This window comes from Ptychodera flava, unplaced genomic scaffold (genome assembly GCF_041260155.1).
Source record: "Ptychodera flava strain L36383 unplaced genomic scaffold, AS_Pfla_20210202 Scaffold_63__1_contigs__length_709137_pilon, whole genome shotgun sequence".
Taxonomy (NCBI): domain Eukaryota; kingdom Metazoa; phylum Hemichordata; class Enteropneusta; family Ptychoderidae; genus Ptychodera; species Ptychodera flava.
The window spans coordinates 568353-590424 of NW_027248385.1; the positions used below are offsets into that span (position 1 = coordinate 568353).

At 37.8% G+C, this 22072-nt stretch overlaps 2 protein-coding genes and 1 long non-coding RNA gene across 6 annotated transcripts in view; all 3 read right to left on the reverse strand.

Moving 5' to 3' along the window:
- The window catches only part of LOC139128647 (cell adhesion molecule CEACAM1-like), a 285077-nt gene that overhangs the window by 194105 nt on the left and 68900 nt on the right, over positions 1 to 22072 (reverse strand). The gene's annotated exons all lie outside the window — the stretch shown is intronic.
- On the reverse strand, positions 11548 to 12821 carry LOC139128652 (uncharacterized). The gene is made up of 2 exons (XR_011551364.1): positions 12198 to 12821; positions 11548 to 11879 (listed from the first exon to the last, which is right to left on the reverse strand). It is a non-coding gene; the product is annotated as an uncharacterized lncRNA (long non-coding RNA).
- On the reverse strand, positions 14556 to 20484 carry LOC139128667 (uncharacterized). 4 transcript variants are annotated; one of them, XR_011551368.1, is made up of 8 exons: positions 19659 to 20484; positions 18247 to 19178; positions 17644 to 17961; positions 17033 to 17275; positions 16652 to 16728; positions 15838 to 16046; positions 15065 to 15464; positions 14556 to 14646 (listed from the first exon to the last, which is right to left on the reverse strand). XR_011551368.1 is itself a non-coding variant. In XM_070694404.1 (6 exons), exons 3-6 carry the CDS (start codon positions 17185 to 17187, stop codon positions 15423 to 15425), a joined length of 483 nt encoding a protein of 160 aa, XP_070550505.1. In that variant the 5' UTR covers positions 17188 to 17275; positions 17644 to 17961; positions 18247 to 20483; the 3' UTR covers positions 15065 to 15422. The 4 variants fall into 4 exon arrangements, 2 of the variants coding, with proteins under 2 accessions (XP_070550505.1, XP_070550504.1); XR_011551367.1 differs by lacking the exon at positions 17033 to 17275 and having other exon boundaries at positions 18247 to 20482; XM_070694404.1 differs by lacking the exon at positions 14556 to 14646 and having other exon boundaries at positions 18247 to 20483.

Here is a 22072-nt window from a genome sequence, read left to right on the forward strand (position 1 = left end):
CAAATATTTTATCATCACTGGCGTCGACCCTTTCACTGATGTATCTATTTTTCTAATTTTGAGTTGCACACCATATTTGTATTAATTACCCTTAGTCATTTCAAAAAAATCAATATCTTTAAAACTACGCAGATAAATAAAAGGCAGTATTTATTCTTGAAATAATCGACTTTCATCCATATAAATTTCACATCAATTCTTTATTTAAGCAAAATATCATCGTGCTTCACTCCAAAAATGTCTTGTATCATCTTCTGCGCACAATAGTGACAGATACAGATTCAATGTTCGATACATGAAAATTCTCTCTTCAGTTTTACGTGGTTCTGATCTTTAGTGAAGAGTATTAATATACCTCTCTTGCTACAACGTGGCACATTAACATTATCATTGATAATTGTGTCCAATTCATTGAACGGGATTGTTTCGAAAATGTTGCACATGTTCATAGAGAAAAAAAATTGCCATTATTGTAATACCCGGCTGTATCTCTCGTGCGGGTGTCATCCTTGAGTGTTTCGTCTTCCATCTCAATATTTGTCAATTTGTATTTGGGTGAAATAATATGATTACTGACAAATAATTGGGAGACAGGCGCAAGTGCAATTTCCCATTCGATATGACTCCCTAACGCCGCTGGATATGTATTACCATGACCTGTGATGAAGGGATGAGTTAGACGAATAGCATATCTTATTTTATATACATCAAAAAGTAAACTATCATCATTTACACCGGCATCTGCATTGGCCACACCACTTCTTATTTTTTTCTCAGATTTTTGTTCTGAATTCCTTAAAGTGTCATTTTTGTTCTCTCCTTTTTATGTTTGTAAAGATCACGATAACATTCAATAAAGTCCATCTGTCATGAGATCAAAAAACTAGTCGAAAGTATCTGGACTAAAAGTACTCCGCTTTCTTCATTCGGACATCGTATGTAAAGTGTCTCGCCTGGATCTGCCTCACTTGGATTATGAGCAATACACATGATGAGTCCTTTCTGACTTCGTTCCTTCGTTATTCGGTTGGTGAAAGTCGGTATAATGATCTATCGTATCCCATTGTTGTCGTGTAATGTATATAGTAGTCAGAAGAAAAAACATTACAGTAAAAAAGAAAATTATATCATCATAATATTTCTATCTTGAATGAGTATAACTAAGAAGAAAAAATCACATCTTTACATAAATATTTCCGTCTGACTGAAAGATAAATCGATTGCCTGTGTCGAATCAATCGAAGAACCCAATATTTCTTGGAGATGATGAGCCTCCTGGTCATCCTCAGCATCCTTGAATACAGCTATGAATTCTAGTCGCTTAAAGAAGTTAGTATTTTGGCACTCCTTCACGAAAGCTAATATTATGATATAGATTATCACCTTTGAGTCGCACACCTGGATTTGCTCGAAGTATATGACGATTTACCTGCCGGAGTTTACACCATTCAATTCGAAGAGAAACAAACAGGTCTTTATTTTTAGAAAGAAACTTTTGTATATTTTTTCACCAAACATGCTAATCCAGGGCCATATATCAATACATAATTTTATTTATATGACTAATGTTAAACCAGTTAAAAATATCCATAGCTGTTCGCCAACAATCCGACAACCGATCCTGCTGTTTTTAATAGAAAACTGACGAGTGAGCCAATTAAACCTGGTATTGCAGCAGCACTTTTTGCGACCAAGGTTTTTAATCCATTTTCCAAACTGCTTGACAATTTCCTTCGCTTTTGTATATTTTGGGCGGGCCGAGACGCCAGTTCCTAGCTGCAGCTCCTGCCGATCCCCTCCCCTTTAGTCACAGCCAGGCCAATTGTTGATATTGTCATTCCAAGGGCAGACAGTGATGCAGCTATTGTTATACCATTCCGTTTAAATAACTCCGTCAGCTTCAGCCTCAGTGACAAATCTGGATGAGAAATTACATCACGAAGAGACCTAGTCGACGCCATTGTTTCACATGCTACACTGATCATATAATGTTGCACTTCAATTCGATTACTAATTTTAGCTAGTCTTGTTCTTAGATCGGTTGTAAGAGCTGCACAGTCTCTGTCTGCTCTGATAGAAATTTATCTCTTTCATTGTGAAAGCTCATTAAGACTCATATTCGCCATATCTAATTCATCAAAAAAGCTCTGTAGTCAGGCTTTAGATTATTCCATTCTCGTTTTATTTAGCTAGTACGTATTTCATCGGCATTATCGCTTAAATTTACTCGTAATTCTGTTATTCTTTTTCAGAATTGTCCAATGTAATAGAGTTTCAGTCTATCGTCCTGCCTTTTCATAATGTTTTTCGCTTCATCATCAGGCAATTCTGTTACCATCTGGGCAGATATCTAATATATCTTTTAAATTCTGCTGCTCCCTTACTTTTATTGAGGAGGATGCATAAATGCCTCCTTCCTTTATTTGATGTAAGCCTGGCGTCTCGATAATACAGCTCTCCATCCCTAATACTAGCATTTTATGCATTAATATTCGTTTATGCTCATCAGTAATACTATTAAATCTAAGTATTGGTTAGCCATTTGCTTTGTAATTCTACTCTCTGTCTAATCAACGACTCACCTGCGGGTCTATCGCTTGAGCCAGCCTGGAAAGGATCGGCTTCTGCAAGGGCTATCATCGTATAAAGAATGTTTCAGCAGTAGCAGCATCATCATCATTCAAATTTGCATCATCGAAATTCTGGAGTTTATATATTTCTCCTTCTGCCATATTGGGTCTCTATATTACTACAATTATTTTTTATCATCCTTACATATACAGTAAAAAAAATGCACATATCAGTTGTTGAAAGTGTTGAACAGTTGCCGACTATATCGAAAGAACTAGCGCTGCATATCGCGCAGTTATAAATTAATGGGCGAATTGATATGGCTCTTAATGTGACTAAGGGAATTCTTGTAAGTTCTGCTGGCATAGCAGCCATTCCGACAGTTCCAGTCCTGATAGCCTTAACTCCTATTCCAGGTGTTGTCATTGATTTAATACAAGGAAAAACAGGTGTGGCAAAGAGGCGAGATAAATATAAGCATTATTATGTTCAATTTAGACAATTGCGTATACAATACAATAAAAAGCCGCATCTATAAGAAAGTGGCCCCATGAGGCCTTCAACGGAAACGCCTCAGAACTTATTGGAACATATTTCATCAGGCACTAGAAATACAAAAACAAAAGGATTTAGTCGCCACTTGAGCATTACAAGAGGCTGTACGGTCTAAATGGTTATGAAAGTTAACTCCGCCCTATCAGTACATGTTTCTGCCAGCCATTCTTTTGTGTCTGGATTATATAACTGTACACGTTTGATATCATTTGGCGCCATCATGATTTTACTACAATTTACAATCTGAATTTCGCCAGCTTTCCGTAGAAACTGTACAAATTGTGCCCTCTCAGTCTCCTTCCTTCGGAATGCACCAGTTTCAAACAGATCCTTATTGTCTTCACAGTTCAGATGTTTACGAACACAGACATCTTTTATCCCCTTATTTTTTCGTGTCCGAAGTTGGAGTCTGAAAAGCATACACTTTCGAATGAATGCCAACAAAATCAAGAATAGGTTCTCCATTCAATTCATCTTTAAATTTGCCTATCGCCTTTTTTACTAATATTTGGAAAATCTGGGGCTGCCATCCCACTAGTATCATATATCGATTTCTCACAATTCTGTTCACATCTTCTTGAACTATGTCATTGAAAGTTATGTCTGGGGAGGGAAGGGGTACACTAAAATAAAACTATCAGTATCTATGTAGGCTAATCGTATTCCAGGAACCGCTTGCAAAAGTAATTGTAATGCATGTCATACATAAGCAGCTTAGAAAGTTCGAGTACGGCCGTGCCACTGAAAACTGGCTTTTCTTATCGATGCTCATTAGTTTTCAATTCCAGTAGGGCACTGTCGCAGGAATGCCATCCTCCTACTAGTATGAGTGTTATATGTTTTATCTTTGGATTATACTTCTGGATTTTTTCAAAGCCATGACCCGCTACAAATTTGAAGTCTCTATACTTTCGGAACATCATCTATTGTCTTGCCAAACATTGCGTTATTGATCAGCTTATAGAAATTCTTTTCAAAGTAGTGTTTCCCCCTTTGCACTCATTTTAGTGTTAAAGTCGATATATTCCACAGAGACATGGCGCCTCTTCGAAGGCAAGGGCTCGATGGATCTTTTTCAGCCACATTCCCATTCGAAGATAGATTGAGTAACTGTAATGTAAGACATACCGCTTTCTGTCCATGAGACTGTGAATCAGTTCGAGCTGCCCTGCCTCGAAATTTTGTTGTGATGTGGCGCGAGAGGTAGATCACTATGTTCTTCATGTAATTTGGCAGGTCATCTAGGTCTACTTCTAGAAAAGGGCAGGAAGCTATTCCAATCCATTCATCCGTTCGACGGAACCACTCTTCCCTTGTCATCCAATGAAGTCCACACACTGGCATAGGCTGGCTCCTTGCCCATACATATAGGTTATTGCATCAGATATTTTATTTCGCAAAGTGGCTTCTCCTGATCACAATTCCCACCTATCTCTCTGTGGCGTATGCCGGATGATTGGTCTGTAAGTAATGAATATTAAACTGACTGATGCCACCTCGAATTCCTCTCTGAATGAAAGTCATCTGCTCAGCATCCTGAATGACCTTAAAGTTATTACCTGTTTAAAGTACATAGCATCCCATGCCAGGCGGGCACTGACATTTAGTGCGCGAGATCCAGCTTATATGCTTCTAAACATGTGTTGCGGAATTTTTGAATATATTTGCAAGAAGGAGAACGTCCATCTCGCAATAGAATTCCATACAATCTTTAATCGTCCGGCACCCAACTTTGTCCCATACTCGTAATGTATGTACATAATAGACTCTGAAATTCCCTCTTCCATTAGATTTGCTATCAAATTGCAACTCGGTGGTAGCTCCTCCTCTTCCAATCGCTCGGGAGAATCTAAATATTCATATGGGAAGAAACCTTTCGCACGCTGAATCTCTGGATGCGAAAGTGGCACTATCCACTCATCATCTGACACTGTCTTTGCCAACTTCGCGAGCAATCCAGACATCAGTTGGGCACTGTCCATAAACTTTATCGAAAAGAAACGTTTAACTGTCTGCCTCTTCTTATCCATCACAATTGTGCCATGAAAGATGAATATTTTCATAACACACGTTATTCCTCCGTTGGCCGTCTTAGCTAAAATTTTGGGCTCTGGTCCGGAACCCTCATCTATTTCATGTAATTCTTCAAAATAAAAGAACCATCGTATCCCTTGAGGTTGTGAAAGTAGATAGGAATGGTTCTCGACGGGTGGCACCCTCACAATAGAAGGTATGCGCCTCCTCCTCACACTTCGGTATCCATGCCGGCTCTCCACATGCAATACAGACTGGATCACATCCGTCGCGCCGGTCTTAGACAGAAGGATCTCTCATCGATATATTTTCAATAATACGATTCAAAATAATACTCGCCCGTTCTTTCATATCCTTTAGAAAGTCTGTAACACAGGAGAGACCTGTGAATGTTCTTTTACCATAAACAGTGGGTCGGCCCGGCCTCGTTCCGAGGTCCCCACCCCCGTTCCACCATAACATACGAAAGACAAATTGGAATGTGCTGGCCGGTGCCATTCTCTTAATTGCCTCAGTATCTGCATAGAGACGTAGGGACAAAGAACCTTCTTCCTATGTCCTTGAATTGACATACTTCCTTAGGAAAAACTGGCTGAGCGTTGTCTGTCCCACAGTACACCTGATGTATTTCCAATTCTTCTATCGCTGCAAAACCTCGCCCACAACGCATACAAATACACTTCCGTCTGTGCTCATTCTTACGATTATTAGGAGAATTAAGAAGATTATTAATGCAGTAATTGGTACGAAGTGGCCGCTGCATGCCGTCTTCACCGACTATCAGTAAGATATATGCTATCACAGTCCTATCGGAGCCCATTCCTGTTCCGAGCAAAAAAAGGCCCACTGCTGTAAATGACAGTTATGTCGGACAGGTCGGGATCACTTTCATAGATCTGAAATACTTGAAGTTTGACACCTGGATTTTGCTGCTCGAAGCGCCTGAATACAGTCAGATCGGCGGGCGTAGGAAATGGTATTCCTTCCCAACAGTAGTTGGCAACGAATGGAGCATATGTCTTCCAGTTCCTTCTAGTCTGACCACATTTCTCACAAAATTCATCAAACTTGATGCTTGCCACACTGCATACTGAAAGCAGCGAGACTGTCACCTTAGGGGTACCAGGGTTGCGAGGGCTATCGCAAGGCAGAATCAGATCACTACACAATGCTTATTTTTTAACCATTCAGGCAGTTGAATCGTAGCCAGCCCCGAGTAAAACTTCTACTAGAATTACTTCGAAATTAAGTATCTCCTCGAGAAACGAGACCAGAGCTCCCTCAACATTTGCAATTGTTTCAAGTGCATGCTTGTATTATATTTTAATTGTTGTTTCATATCCGCTTATCCGCCTTCTTTGTGTATATGCCTTTTAATTTGACATACAATGGCCGAGTTTGCACACTTTGATCTTGTTGGATTCCACAAATTGACATATATTTCTGTATAAACACGATACATCTTTCTTTCTTTTGCGATGCTTCGATGTCGATCCTTGCTATGTCCTCGCTCGCTTGACTTCAGGAAAATATTTTTCTAAAACTGCATTGCCGAAGGATTTTAGTAAGCGATGCCACTTTTTGTTGTAATAGGTTGAAAGTTTCCGAAGGCGTGGAATATAGGCTGGCGTGCGCTTTTCTTCATATTTCTTCACTAATTTGTCTCTAAGGCCATTGAAATCTATTACCTGTTTTTTGCCGAATGGCTCTTCTAAAACAAATAATTCTCCCAAAGTATCTGTGATACCTGAGTGAGTCATGGTACAGAAGTAGTTCAGAGTATAGGTCCCTATTTAAGTATAGATCATATATATCTCTCAGCCGACTTATCTTATATTTATTGACGACAATGCTCTCCTCCATTATAATCTGTATTATATACTATACTAAATTTTCTAAAAAAAATATATATATTCTTTGATATATTAATCCTCCCTGCATAATTTATTGATCAAATTCCACCCTCATAGCCTTTTTCTGTATTTATTGATGGATAAGCCTGATATAATCTATCTAAGTCGACTTCTTCTTCTTCCTCTTCCTCGTTAATTTCAGATTTATGAGGCCAAACAATGAGACTCTCTATGATGAAAGAAAGACAAATCATACACTTATTATTAAATAAGGGCGGTTTAAATGCCAAGAATTGTATATTTCCCCCCCCCTTCGAAAAGCCTTTTCAGACTGCGAGAGACAAAAGCAGGATTTTCTCTGGCTGGCAATTCGGGTTACTGTTTTTAACCAACAGCCAGTTTGTTGAGCTATATCAATGCATGTAGCGAAAACGCCATGGTTAAAGGGGAAGGGCACCAAGGATGATTTGTACATATGTGCTAGCTTTGTGGTCACTTACCCTGGAAAGCTATTTTTGCCATTTATATCTTGCAAGATTTTTTATAAAAGACGATAGAAATAGTACAGGAAGTTGCCCATGTAATTTGAATCATGGGAAAAAGCGCCAAGCTTGGAGCTTGCATAATGTGATGTGGAAGGGACCATTTTCCCATGGTATTGCATTGTCCACCACCCATGCTTAAACCAGGCTGTGCGTATTAACATAACTTTGTTTATACTGTTTATCCTTGCATAAACAATAAATCCCTTATAATAAACTTTCCACTGTCAGATTTTGTGTTGCTGTTACTATATTGAGTTACTGTGAGTGGACAATGTGGGGGCCATACCCGTCCGAAGATGGTCCCTTCCACATCACATTATGCAAGCTCAAGTTTGGAGCTTTTTTCCCATGATTCAAATTACATGGGCAACTTCCTGTACTATTTTATCGTTTTTTGTAAAAAATCCTGCGAGTCATAAATGGTGAAAGTAGTTTCCCTGGGTATATGACCACAAAGCTACCATATATGTAAAAATCTTCCTTGGTGAACTTCCCTTTAAGTCTTTTAAATTTAAATTTAATATAGTAAATCGACACGTTTGTCTCTACCTTTCTTACGACACTCTGTCGCAGAATGGTAAAAATATCTTTTGTATTCTGGGTTGATGAGTAGGCTTAGAGCGAAGTCTTCAGCGGTGCTTGCATCGAAGCTTTCACCTAATGTCCGGGATACTATCAGATCGGTAAACTGTGGAAGAGTTTTATTCCAATATACACACATTTCATCACATGTGGCGGGATCTTTGGAACCATATTTAGGTTTGATTGGAAAAATTAATTCTAGGTTCTCTGCATATATAACAGGATCTTTATGGTTTCAAATCCAGAATTTATCACCTTCTTTACTAACACTAACTTCGTTATCGCCATTCTAAAGCATTGCTATCGCATCTGAGATAGAAAGGATATCCATATCCATTCAATTGCAAACTGCAACTGATGCAGTATGCTGTGAGTTGGAACCCGATTGAAAACCAGCCGTATTTTCTACTGTGGGTTGGTAGCTCTGCTGGTGGACAAAATTGTCCCCGAGGTTATCGTGAGCATGCGTGTGTGAGTGTTTCACAAACTCTAGAATGTGTGGAGCAGTCACAGTCAGAAAATGTAACAACTTAGCCAGCTATTGAACCACTCTTTTTTGGGAGTGGAGGATTTAGCCAAGCGGTTCTCCTGTGGCCTCTCCGCAAGGCGACTGATGCCGTATGCTGTGGGTCGAACCCGATTGAAAACTAGCTGTATTTTCTACTCTGCGTTGGTAGCTCTACTGCTGGATAAAATTGTCCCCGAGGTTATCGTTCACCCAGTTAAAGCAATGTATTCGTTGCTTCGATTTTTATTAAGTTTGTATGTGCGATGTGTGATAGTGAGCATGCGTGCGTGAGTGCTTCACAAACTATACAATGTGTGGGGCGGTCTCAGTCAGAAAAATGTAACAACTCAGCCGGCTGTTGAACCACTCTTTTTTGGGAGTTGAGATTTAGCCAAGTGGTTCTCTCTGTGGCCTCTCCGCTAGGCGACTGATGCCGTATGCTATGGGTTTGAACCCGATTGAAGACAAGCAGTATAATAGTATATCTATGCAGAAAATTATTTTAAAAGAAAAAAATCTCTATAATATAGATAATCAGCAAAATGCCATTCATGTCAATACATGTTAAATCCTTGGCCGGGCGAATGCGCGTCCTACTATATTGAAATTAGGGCCTGCTCCTCATCGAATACTTTGTAATTACTTACACACTTAAGTAAGTACATGCATAATTACTGCTTAAGTAGAATGCTTATGCAAGTGTGAAGTAGTTCAAGTCTACCACATTTTCCTCTGGCTCCAACTTTTGAAGCTTTCTGGATAACCACGTCATTTTTATCAGATAGTATTTCTTCCCCTAATTTTTTTCATCTTCAGAATTCGTTTGACTCTGTACAATTCTGTTCACTCTGGCCATAGTGGCCAGGAGCACTCTGCACCTCATCAGAATAGAAAGTGCCGAGTATTTCCTCTCCATTCAGATCTTTTATCTTGTAAATGGAAGGCATTCCCAGCCCAGCTGCATATACGACTTTTGAAACTATGAAGATCACCTCTGTCTAATTTGGTAAACATCCTTTCCTGAAAGTGCTCTCTTATATTTTGTAATTCCGATCTGTTCTCCCGGCTTGAATTCAGGATTGAGGCCCATGGCCACCAACTCGGGACCATATAATAATATAAATGCCTGCCAATCATTCTCCTCTGTTACGTGGACTTGCTTCATTTTGATACTTCCATGTATGGTGTTGTTATAATTCTCAGAAGTCTGGTAGAATAGAGAGCCATTCACGTGTCTGTCTGTATGTGAAGTATTTCCACATCATCGTCTTTAAAGTCCGATTAAAACGTTCCACGACAATGTTTTGTAACCAGTGATGTGAAACAGAGACTCCTCAAGCCATATCTGCATTTTTCGGTTAGTATATTCCCGCCCCTCATCTGTCTGAAGTGTGTTGGTTTCCTGGCCACTTTTCTTAATTACATCTTATAGTGCCTCCAGAATATCATCGGCCATTTTTGACTGCATCGTCCTGGCACATGCATACTTACTGAGCACATCGATTACTGTCAGCATGTATTGCATACCCTTATTCTCTTTTGCGAATGGTACAGGCAATCTCCACAAGATATGCCTGCCACTTTTGTCTATCGATGAAACGAAGACACGCCGCCCTTAGCATCGTGACTGCGAGGTACTGGTTATGAAGATTGTAATATGACATTAAACTGGTCCAATAATCATTTCCATTCAAGGTAACATATTACCAGGTCCATGGGACAATTGTGATTTACAAATTTAAGTAGGACCATCCTGAACCACTGATAATTAGATTTTAAGTTAGCTGAGTTGGCAACCAGTCCTTTACGTCTTTCTTAATCTCTTTCAGAGCTGCAAGGTGCGCTACCTCATATACGTTTTGCACACCTCTGAAACCAGTTCTTGGGCTGTAATATATTTCTCTTAGAAGTACCTTCGGCTTCCATAATTAGATATATTATACAAAAAATATGTCAAACGGATGTCGTAAATGAAGTATTATTTTTACTGAATGGCGTATTTTTAAATTTGCCTGACTAGTATTGAGGCCTCTCGCTCTGAGATCTCCATTCCAATTCTCGTATAATAGTCTTGTTGTCTGTTTTGTTTGTTGAACTGATATCTAACTGTAGTGTAAAGCATTAAGTAGTTTAAAATTAATTAAGGGTTTATTTGCATATTGAATGAACTTTGTAATTAGGTATATAACTCTAAAATTACGGCATCCAAGTTAGTCAAATTGGGTACATATAGTGTTTTGATAAATATGTAATTGTACTGAGAAGCATTTGGCAGTGTCAAGTTAACAAATAGGTCATTTGCATATTTTATGAAGTTTTGTAATTAGTGATATAACTCCAAAATAACTATTATTATTATTATTATTATTATTATTTTATTATTATTATTATTATTATTATTATTATTATTACAAGTTTAGGGGCTATAAGTATTATATAGAAATGTAATAACACTAGTTCATTGAAGCTCTGGGAATTCTGAAAAAGAGGTGTTGTTTATTTTAATTTTGTCAAAAGGGGTGACTTCTAATTGTTGTACGTGCATTGCAGAATTATACATAATACTGTACAGAGAGAGGGACATTATTAGGCCAAGGAGTAATTAAATGCTTGTCGGAAAAGTGACACTAAGCAGTTTAAAGCGATACCCAGCAGGCCCAGACTTTTAACTTGTGTGCGAACTTTATGGATACACATTCAATCGGAAGCCACAGAACAGTGCCACAAACGGCAAAAATTAGAGAGGCACCTTTTTCATCATATAGGCAGAAATCAATGTATTATTGCCTTATTTGTATTATACGGTGATTGTTTTAACAGCACAATGGCAAATTAACTGTAATGTTATTAAAAATTACTTCAAACCATAACATAAATGATCAAAACAGGCACGTGCATATAGAATAAAACATTTTTTTTTATTTCTTGAAGTGACAAGACTCAAATAAATTACATGTACCGATAACAAAGTTTCGGGCAAACATCTTTTACAAACTCTCTGAATATCAAAAGTAACTTATCCCACAAAGTTGTATTTTAAAAAAGGGACAAATAAAGAGCTTTACAAAAATATAGAAACGAAAAGGAAAGGTACACAGAAACTGAAAAAAATACAAATTGAAATGATCAAATACCTTCATTTTAAATACAATATGAAAATACAGACAAAATTAAAAAATGAGAAATACTTGAAATCAAATGGACACCTGCAACTGCCAGGGTCGTTGTATTCTGTAAATAGATAAGCAAAACAAGGTTATTTACATCTGTACTTGTTAGTATATATACTAAATCATAATGAAAGCATTTAGAAGTATTTCATTCTTATATTTTCATGCTAAAAATTCAACTTTTCCAATGATATTTCATGTAAGATAAAACTGAAGGAAGTTTCATTTGAACATGTGAAAACATCCTAAAATGGTAAGTCATCATTACATATACTGGTCCATGAACTGAGAATGCTAATATATTCATCTGACATTCTATTGCTTGTACTCTAAAGATTATGGCAGGCTGCAAATTTTGAAAATATTGGCTTATACAGACCACAAATGTGTGCAGCCTGTTCATTCAGCTATGGGCATATTCTTGCTGTGGTCCTGATGACGCTCTTGCACAACGTTTGAATGTTTTCTTACTGAAACACAAAAAATAAAAAATAGCGTCAATGACACTGTAACTCCCATCCTGGACTATTTAGTGTTTGTTCTCTGGTCAGATATTTGAACATGTGTGAAAGGGATAAAGTGCATGAAGTGAAAATACTTAAATGTAATGTACTGGAGACAGTGAAATATGTTTAATGTAATTATTCAGAATATAAAATGGAAAAAATACAGAATTAGATATATCGAATACTGTGATACAACCATTAACTCAACAAGTCATTTACAATGACATAGTCCCCACTTGTAATAGGAGTATTAGTCTTGATGGGCAGGAAAATGTGGTCATTAAGAAGTATCACTGGAGTGTATATGTTGAGATCTATGGGCACATAGGTCTATGTCGTTGTTCCCAATTTGAAACACATGAGGCATGTCTAAGTTATGGTTCTAAATCGGGAAAAAAGATCAGACCTCTAGCAGTATTGGCCAGCCAAGAAATACTTATGCGCATTATAAATGAGGTACAAGATGTGACATCTTAAGGTCTAATATCCTATCAAAATTGGAGGGTATAGAACTTGTGGTTACTGAAATATACATATATATGTTCAAAGTCAAGATCGAGGTCAAAGGTCAAATCGAGGTCACATCAATTCCCTATATGCCAAAAAATCAGATCTCTAGCTCTATTCGCTTGCCCAGAATAAGATGTGTACATAATTAATGAAGTAAAGCGTGTGTTGTCATAAGGTCTCCCATCCTACTAAATACAAAGGACATAGCACTTGTGGTTACTTATTTATTGACATAAACATATATTTTAGGTAAAAGGTCATCGAGGTCACATGACATTTGGTCAAAAAATTTCTCTCCTATAGTTAGCCCTATATACCAAAAATCAGACATCCAGCTCTATTGGCTTGCTCAGAATGAGATATGTGCATAATTATTGAGGTACAATATGTGGCGTCATAAGGTGTCCAATCATACCAAATATGAAGGGTGTAGCACTTGTGGTTACCGAGTTATGGAAAAATATGTATATTTGAGGTCAAAGGTCAAAATTGTTTTGCTAAGTTATCTCTATATACCAAAAATCAGACCTCTAGCTCTATTGGCTCGCTCAAAATTAGATATGTGCATAATTAATGAGGTACAATATGTGGCATCATAAGGTGTCCCATCATACCATACATGAAGGCTGTAGCACTTGTGGTTACTGAGTTATGGACAAATATGTATATTTGAGATCAAAGGTCATCAAGGTCACATGACATTTTGTCAAAATATCCGAGATATCTTCGTGAACGGATGGACTTACGGAAGGACGAACAGACGGACATGACCCAATCTATAAGCTCACTGGACTTCATCCTTGGGGACTAAAAATTGTGTCACTGCATCCTTTTTGCAATATGAATACGATGAGAAACTAAATTTTTATTTTTCATGGCCTTATACATGGGAGTCTTTGGAGATCTGCCTTATACATGGGAGTCTATGGACGTGTAAACTAAAAATATGCAAATTTCACCACGATTTGCCCAAATTTGGGAAAGGTCACTCCTATGCACTTCCATACCAAGTTCAAATCAATCGGACTTGTGGTTTCAGAGCAAGAGATTTTTTGACCAAAATGGGAGAAAATTACAAAAAAATTCATGAAAAATAGCAAGTCCAAGATACTGACCCAAGATGTGCACAATCATTTCATGTCAGCCCAAATTACTTACATGCTAATTTTTCATGTAATCTGCTCAGTGGTTATTGAGTTTTTTCAATTTTGACTGTTTTTACATGTTTTCACTTAATTTGCATATTTTTGGCAATGACAACTTCATTTGAACAAAATCTCATCTACAGCCCATCATCCATGTACACACCAAATATCAAGATGAAATGTACAGCGGTTTTGGAGTTTTTGATGTTGACGGACAGACATACAGACATACAGACATACAGACATTTCCCTAGCCTATAAGAATAGCTTCCATTGCCATATATACATATGGCTATGGGAGCTAAAAAAAGGATATGATAACTTTCTTTCAAAGAAGCAAACAGAGTTGTTTCACTGAAAGTAGGTCAAAATAATGTAGACGAAATACATCTTCTGTAGTATATATATAACACATAATAAATCTGACACTGAAAGCTTGAAAATCATGACAAGCAGAATACTGAACCTTTTACTGACTTTAGCAACAAAACAGTGTACAGTTGTAAAACACATACTTTACAGCACTTGTTCACATGATTTCCGATGAATGCCTGCCCGTGGTAAGAATGACGTCCACACCAAATGACTGCAGAGCTTGGTCAATACCGCAGACTACAAAACCACATTGTTTTGGCAGTTTCGCTTTTACGTCTGTAGCTTCAGATATCTAAGAAACAAAGATAAACACTGTGTTGTCTGGAAAGTATTGACTGCACTACAAATTTGCACAAGCCAAATTCTGAAAATGCAGCATAGACATGACTGTGCACTTGAGATTGACAATGTTATTGCTTATCATCACAAAAATGATCTACTTCTGGTATCAATATGCCATTTTCAAAGATGAAGGAGACCCTCTGAGATCTCAGGTTGCTAGACAGGTTATCTGTGGGTGTTCTCACATGATACAGGCTAAACAAACATTACATGTTTATTTAACATGGCAACTATTCCAGTTTGATAAAAAGTTTGACTTGGCTAGCAACTCACTGCCACTGAAATTAATTGCAAGATTTCAAAATTATCACAAAATCATGTATTTTATTTTGTTAATGTAGTATGGTCTTCTATTAATAAATACTAACCTTCCTGTCAGCTTCTTCACTGAGTTCCTGCACTTTCTCCTGGGCTTTTTTAACTTTGCCCAAGGTCATTAGTGGCGGTCTGCCATCATCTTCACTGTTGTCGTCATCATCATCATCATTGTCACAGTCATCATCAGCAAGGAGAGCCTTTTCAACACTATCAGCCAAGGTCTTAGCTTCTTCTTGGAGTTCTTTTCGCTTCCCACTGTAATGTCTCGACTTGTTTCAACATGGCCACATATGTGTCAAATCCAGCAGGCTTCAGCACGGGTTCATCAATGTCATTATCTCTCTCCAGATTCGTGATGATCTTGATATCCAGTACTGCACAGCTAGCTTCCATCATGGTGAAAAACTTTTAAAACAAGCCAGGACTGATGTGCAACCCTGGGACTGCAACCTGTGATAAAATATAAGGGTTAGCACATGTATCTTTTACTTTTAATGTATGACAATATCTTGTAACTTTCATACCTACCTATTTATGAAGAAAACACTACATAAAAATATACAACAACTAGATTGATCACAATTGCTGACATATGTGCTGGCTTCACTGTCAACTTGTTTTCTCATATAGCTTCACTAATAAACTTCTATTTGTGCACACCGTTATGGACATAGTGGCATGCATACATGTAGATAGGTCACAGTGTGGTCTGTTGAACTGTTCAGAGAAAGGTAAAGTGAACTGATTGAAACAGAACAGAGCTATATGTTTAGTTGGTCAATGGAAGCAAACAACATAGTGGATTGAATTGATTAGTACATACTCTGTGCAGTGGTACATTGAAAAGTGGCTTTCTGACACTATTGTAGTGCTGCATGGCATGCCTTAGGTTTCCACCAGTTGAAAGAAATTCACTGTGACATTTTCTGATATCATCAAGGTTTCTCATCTTCATTGATGACAATAGTTGTTCCTGCTTCAGCAACTGTGCTTGTTCCTTGCTGATCACACAGCATACGCAAAAATATTTCCCTAAATTATTTCAATGTGAGGAAGACAAGGAACAAAAACTGACATAATTACTTAAAAACCTTAGTAGGTATAGACATGACTGGTGTTCATGAAGTCAATTTGATGTGCATGTGTGAACTCTTGGAGAGGATGTACCTGTAATATGCAAACTTATCAATTTAAATATTTATTTCAAAGAAATTCATGGTTACTACATTTTGCATTGCCAGTATACATATTAATACTATGTGTAAGAATTCAATTGAGAAATAAACACAAGAATTTCTACAGAGGAAAACAATCATTTGTCAATAGCTTGCAAATATTTATCAAGATCTGACCCACTGTGTACCCCTTCCTTTAAATTTATCTGACTAATCAATGTTAGCTGTGAATGTCTTAAGTCAACGAAAAACTACAACAAATTATCATAATTGTGTTCTACAGCATATCATACACAATGCATGCTCATTATTAACAGACGCACAGATTGCAAACTGATAGGTCAAGGACGTACACATATAAATCATAGGTAAAACTGAAGTGTACACAATAAACTGCCTGTCCTGTCAGTGCCTCAACTTTTCTTATGTATAAATCATAGCATGCAAGTATACATTTCATACCATTTGGTCCAGACAATCCATAACTCTTGGCCAGATACTCATAATCTCCCATCATCCGTGCTAATAGTGTCTTGTCCCTGAAATAATTGTCCACACCATTCTAAATTAATGCCCATGTTTCTACACATCAATGCATTTTGTACATGCAAGAAAACAACTTTGCCTTTTGTACTATTTAATGTAGGTATCATATTTATGCTGCATAAGTTTGGTCAGATTTGCACATTGTTTTTCAGATTTTTGGATCAGCAGTATAATGCATGTATTAAACTTGGATAACCAATATGTATGTATCTTAAGTTCCAAATATTGTACCAAAATAGATATATGGTACAATCTGTTCATTGTTTAGTAAAACACAGTATGCATGTTTAGACTTACTTCCACTTTGTGCAATCCAGTTTGTCTACCTGACCTCTGTTAAAAGCTAAAGCTATTTCTAAATTATAATAGAAATCAGGTGCTGCAAATGTACTCCAAATCACTGTATTATCTGCTACATTTGGATTGCTGATGTTAGCAACTTGGTAAACCATTCTCAGGGTTCCCTGACCCTTGTCCCCACCTAACTTTATCCAAATTTCACTGGTAGGTATTGTACCATGCCAGGTAAGTTTGCTAGACCTGAAGACAAATATGAACAAGATGCAAAAACAACAGTAACACATATATTCAGTAATATGTGATAACAAGATTACTTATCCACAGTCTTTCTCTACATGATCATAATAGAGTTTGCACACAATCCCAAAAGTCTGACTGCAAGCCTGCTGTCCCAATATTAATACTCATGTGCTTATATAAGAGCATATAAGAACAATCTAGAACTTTTAATTTATTGACATGCTAATTACTGTTCTAAAATTCTCTCTCTTACACAACTAATTAAATTTCCAGAAAATTCTAAACATGACTTATTAAATTCATGGTTGTGAGGTCAAGAAGGACAGTGACCTTGATGAGTGTGGGGGAAAATGACCTGCATAACATACCTCACTTCCAATATTCACATGCCATGCCTTGAAGTAACACCGTAATTTCCTCTTGGCAGCCCATGTTGTTCCCATAGCAACTTCCAAATGAAGGCCAGCACCTGGAGGTATGTCAGGAGTGAGTCCCAAGATCTGGAGGATTTTCCTTCTTGTCCTTTTGTTGGTGTCTCACCTCCTCTCACTCAGCTGCAGCATCGCATCACCACCACTGACAATGTCTCTCCTCTGACTTAACTGCAACACCCTCTGACGTCTTGTCCTAGTGCTAGCTTCTGAGGTTGTTTTTCGTGGCTTTGGTGTATATGTTAAACACAATGGCTGAAAAAAATCACACCAAAAATTGAAAAACCAAATTTATCTTTCAAAAGTATATGTGGGTGATAAATTCATGAAATTGGACTAGCTCATTACTTGATGAAATTAATTTGTTGAACCACTACCAGGTCACACATGTACTACAAAACCAAATAAATGTTATTACAAATACAAATTTACAAATTATCATATTCCATGATAACTTTATCAGAAGAATTTACTCCAAAATCTAACTGTATATTGATATGTGGGTATAGATCAGCAAGAGTAATGCAGGTAAAAACTCACCTGGCCCTTTGTTTTAACCTTTATCAAACTATCATCACTTGTGTTTGCTTCTATTTTTTTCTTGACAAGTGTTGTTGCCATTTCTTCATACTGTGGCAGCATATGCACCGCTGATACATTCTGCAACATAATTTCTGCGGCCTTCACTGCACATATATTGTTCTGCCTATCCCTTGATGTTTCATCATTTGATGTCTCGGTATTGATTGTGTCAGGAATGGGGACTGGAGTATGGTGGCTTCTGATGGGAAATGGGCTCACTGACGAGAAGCAGTGGTCTCCAGCAATTGACTGGTAAACACACCGTTCCGTGTTGTGTTGCAGATCTTGCAGTGGCACAACTGACTTACAACCGACATTCCCATAATCACATGTGACTGTGGCATTTGATAGCATGTTTGCAAAGGCAATGGGGGGACTTACAATAGATTCACACATAATAGAGAGACGGCACACAGGACAGGATGAAGAAACTTGCAACCACTGACACAAACATTCAGCACAAAACACATGTGGTCCATCACACAAAAGTTGTATTGGTCCATCTATTATGTCTTTGCAAATGGGACACTCCATTTCTTCAATGAGATCATTGAACCTCTGTCTCTGCAAGGGAATGAATCTTCTCAACTTTTTTCTGCCCTCTGTTTTACAGCTGCTGTTAGATTTGTACTGCCATGAGTTTCACTCTGTAGTTTCCCCGTCTTTCCTGTCTCCTTGCCAGTGATACCAGAAATGTCACTGCCTTGGTATTGACTTGGTCTGCCCCTGTTTTTACTGTCTTTCTTTTTCTTCCCTGCCTTACACAATGCATCACACACCGCACATCTCCGTACTCTACAGTGTCTGGACCATTTCACTAAGTGTGTCCCTGGCCGATAGGTTTTGTTAATGTTATTGCTTTCTGCCTGCTGCCATGAAGCAATGACTCTCTTACAGAGACAACAAAAATTGGACGGGTGAACATCAGAATGTCTTCACTAAAACTGTACTCTGAAACAATTCTTTAACTCCACGATAAAATTGGAGCATGGATAACTTGTGCCATTTATTTTCCGTGCACAAATACGACACCGGTTTTTTAGCACACGAGCATGAAATTCGAATGACATTTTCACAGTCTAGGCCAACAGACGATTGAAAAAGGCGCCAGAAAATATGCCAGTGTGTAAACAAACCCGTTACCAGGGAGACATGCGTGATGGTCCGAAAAACTATGCTCAACTGGAACGCACATATGGACGTAAATAAAAAACCCACACGCATAAAAAATAACCCATGACAAATCACGCCATGAAATGTACAGATTAAATCACTGCGGACACGGTGAAATCGGTTTCAATCTTGTTAAAATTGATTTACTTAAAATCTGAACCTCGTAAATTACACAACACATTAATGAAAATACTTACAGACCGCCATGCTTTATGTTATCAAGTTGTCCGTGCTAAGAAACTTCTCCTGCAAATGTCACGAGGTCAAAGGTAAACTAGCGATAAACATCCAGCTATGCTGAGTATGCCACCTTATTAATTGAGAACAGCTTTCAATATCACATTTGAATGCATTTTTTAAATGATTATGGGTCAGAATTCGAGGAACAACACGCGCACGGCGAGCGATCGTCTCGGTATGCACACAATACGATGGCCGCCATCACTGAGAGTGCGTTCGGCAGTTCGTTATTTGTTTGCTCAACCTAAGTTGCCAAAGTCGGCCGCGCCGGAAGCAAAACACAGGTGACGTAGTCTGCCAGTATGAGCATGCGCAATTGAGCCTGGGAGCGCGAGAATGTGTATAGTACCGTAGAACTGTCTCGCGCTATCATGTCGTTCAGCTATAAAATGTGTGCATGTTAACAGAAACTGGAATTACTGCAGAGAATACTTTCCAGGACATCACATGTAAGTCTCTTAGGTACCAAGGAGGACGTTTAGGAAATCCTTTCAGAAAGTTCACGCAGTCTGTGGCCATTTTGTGGAGTATATACGTACCTGCACTGGCTGCAGCGTATACAGTATTTCTACTGTACAGTGCACATATTGCCGGAACATATGCGATGGAATTTTGCGTTTCACGTCGTTCAATCATTCAGATGGAAATACCGCCCTTCTCAAAACTTTGAAAAAAAAGGGTGACAGACTTTGGAATGCTAACTCTTGTATATCAAGAATGACGTAATTTAATGAGAAGATATTTGTATTCGAGCATGGCTACAGTTTTTGATTCGAGAACTCTCATCATGGACGTGGTTGTATTCAACAATATCGAGAGGGCTAGGGTGAGTCGAAGTTTTTCCTATGTCCATGTAGCACTTGTGCAAAAATAAGCGAATCCACAGGCCTTTGGCGAATCAATAAATGCGTTTTTCACCAAGCTGAAAGGTTGAAAGATGCGTCCGTCACTTTGGGACGAGCTAGATAAATGCAGTCAAACCAAACTGGGCACAGAAATTTGCCATAATATGACATTGTTCTGGAAATAGTTACCATGGCAACTCGAAACATTAAAATAAGTCTGGTTTTTGTGTTCTCTGACCCGAACACCCCCAATAGATAATTTTCATATCAATCAAAGTAACGTTTCATGGGATATTAGAAAAACTGAAATTTTCAACCCCTAAAATGGTTACCATGGAAACATAGGGCAGTGAATTCGATATCATATTTGGTCTTTTCGACCCAAAATACCCATATGATGAAATTTTCACAGAAATTGAACCTATTATTATTCGCGTTATTATTTCTATATAATACTTATATTAATTATTATTATTATTATTATTGATCTTTATTTAAACTCGATAACTCCATAGGTGAAACACCTCTTTTCGTGGAGGTCGAATAGACAAAAGAAAGTCATAGTACATTTTACAGCACAAACATGAAATCTCAAAAAAACACAGAAGTAAAAAAAATATATTCAAAAAACTACGAAAAGGCATCAGACAAGTACGTATTATACAAAAACTTGTTACAAGACTTCTTAAAACTAGTCAGTGACTCAGAGTCCCTCATTGATTTGGGGAGATTGTTATATCAATCCACACCCGCAACTGACTAGATGTTCTGATAAAGAAGTGTACATGCCTTGGGAACTTTAAGGAGGTTCTGATTGGAAGAACAAAGTGATCTGGAAGGGATGTAATTATTGAATATACTGGTTATGTAGTCAGGGGTTAGATTGTGAGTTGCTCTGTAAGTTTTGGCCATACGGTTACAACGGAGTTTCAAGTTAATAGGCAGCCAATGAAGCTGAGTATACATTTGAAAGTGGAAAGAGGCGGAACAATGTCAAGAATAAATCTCATTGCACGTCTCTGTAGACGCTCCAATGCATAGATATTGCTACTGGAAGTAAAGCTCCAACATTAGAACAGTAATTGATGTGTGGTGAGATGAAACAGTAATTGATGTGTGGTGAGATGAAACAGTAATAAAATAGGTTGCGTGGAGTGGAGAGGAAGAATTTTTTTGATGCGTGCCAAAAGAAACAATTTGGAATTGATTTTGCTTGCAATGGTTGAAATGTGTTCACATCAGTCCATGTTATTAGAAATAGTGACCCCTAGCAACATCTGCGATGAGACGCAGTCAATAGTTTTACCACCCAAAGTGAGGTTGAAGTTTTCACTGTAAATGTGCTGTCTCTTCTAAGAAGTTGTGATAATCATTGATTTTGTCTTACTTGGATTGATACAAAGTTTGTTAGTAAGACACAAATTTTCAACTGCACCAAATGTGATGAAATCTGCTGCAGATACTGATCCCACAGATATCTAATTGTGGTGTAGAGCATTTAGTTGTGTGAAGTTAATTAAGGGTTC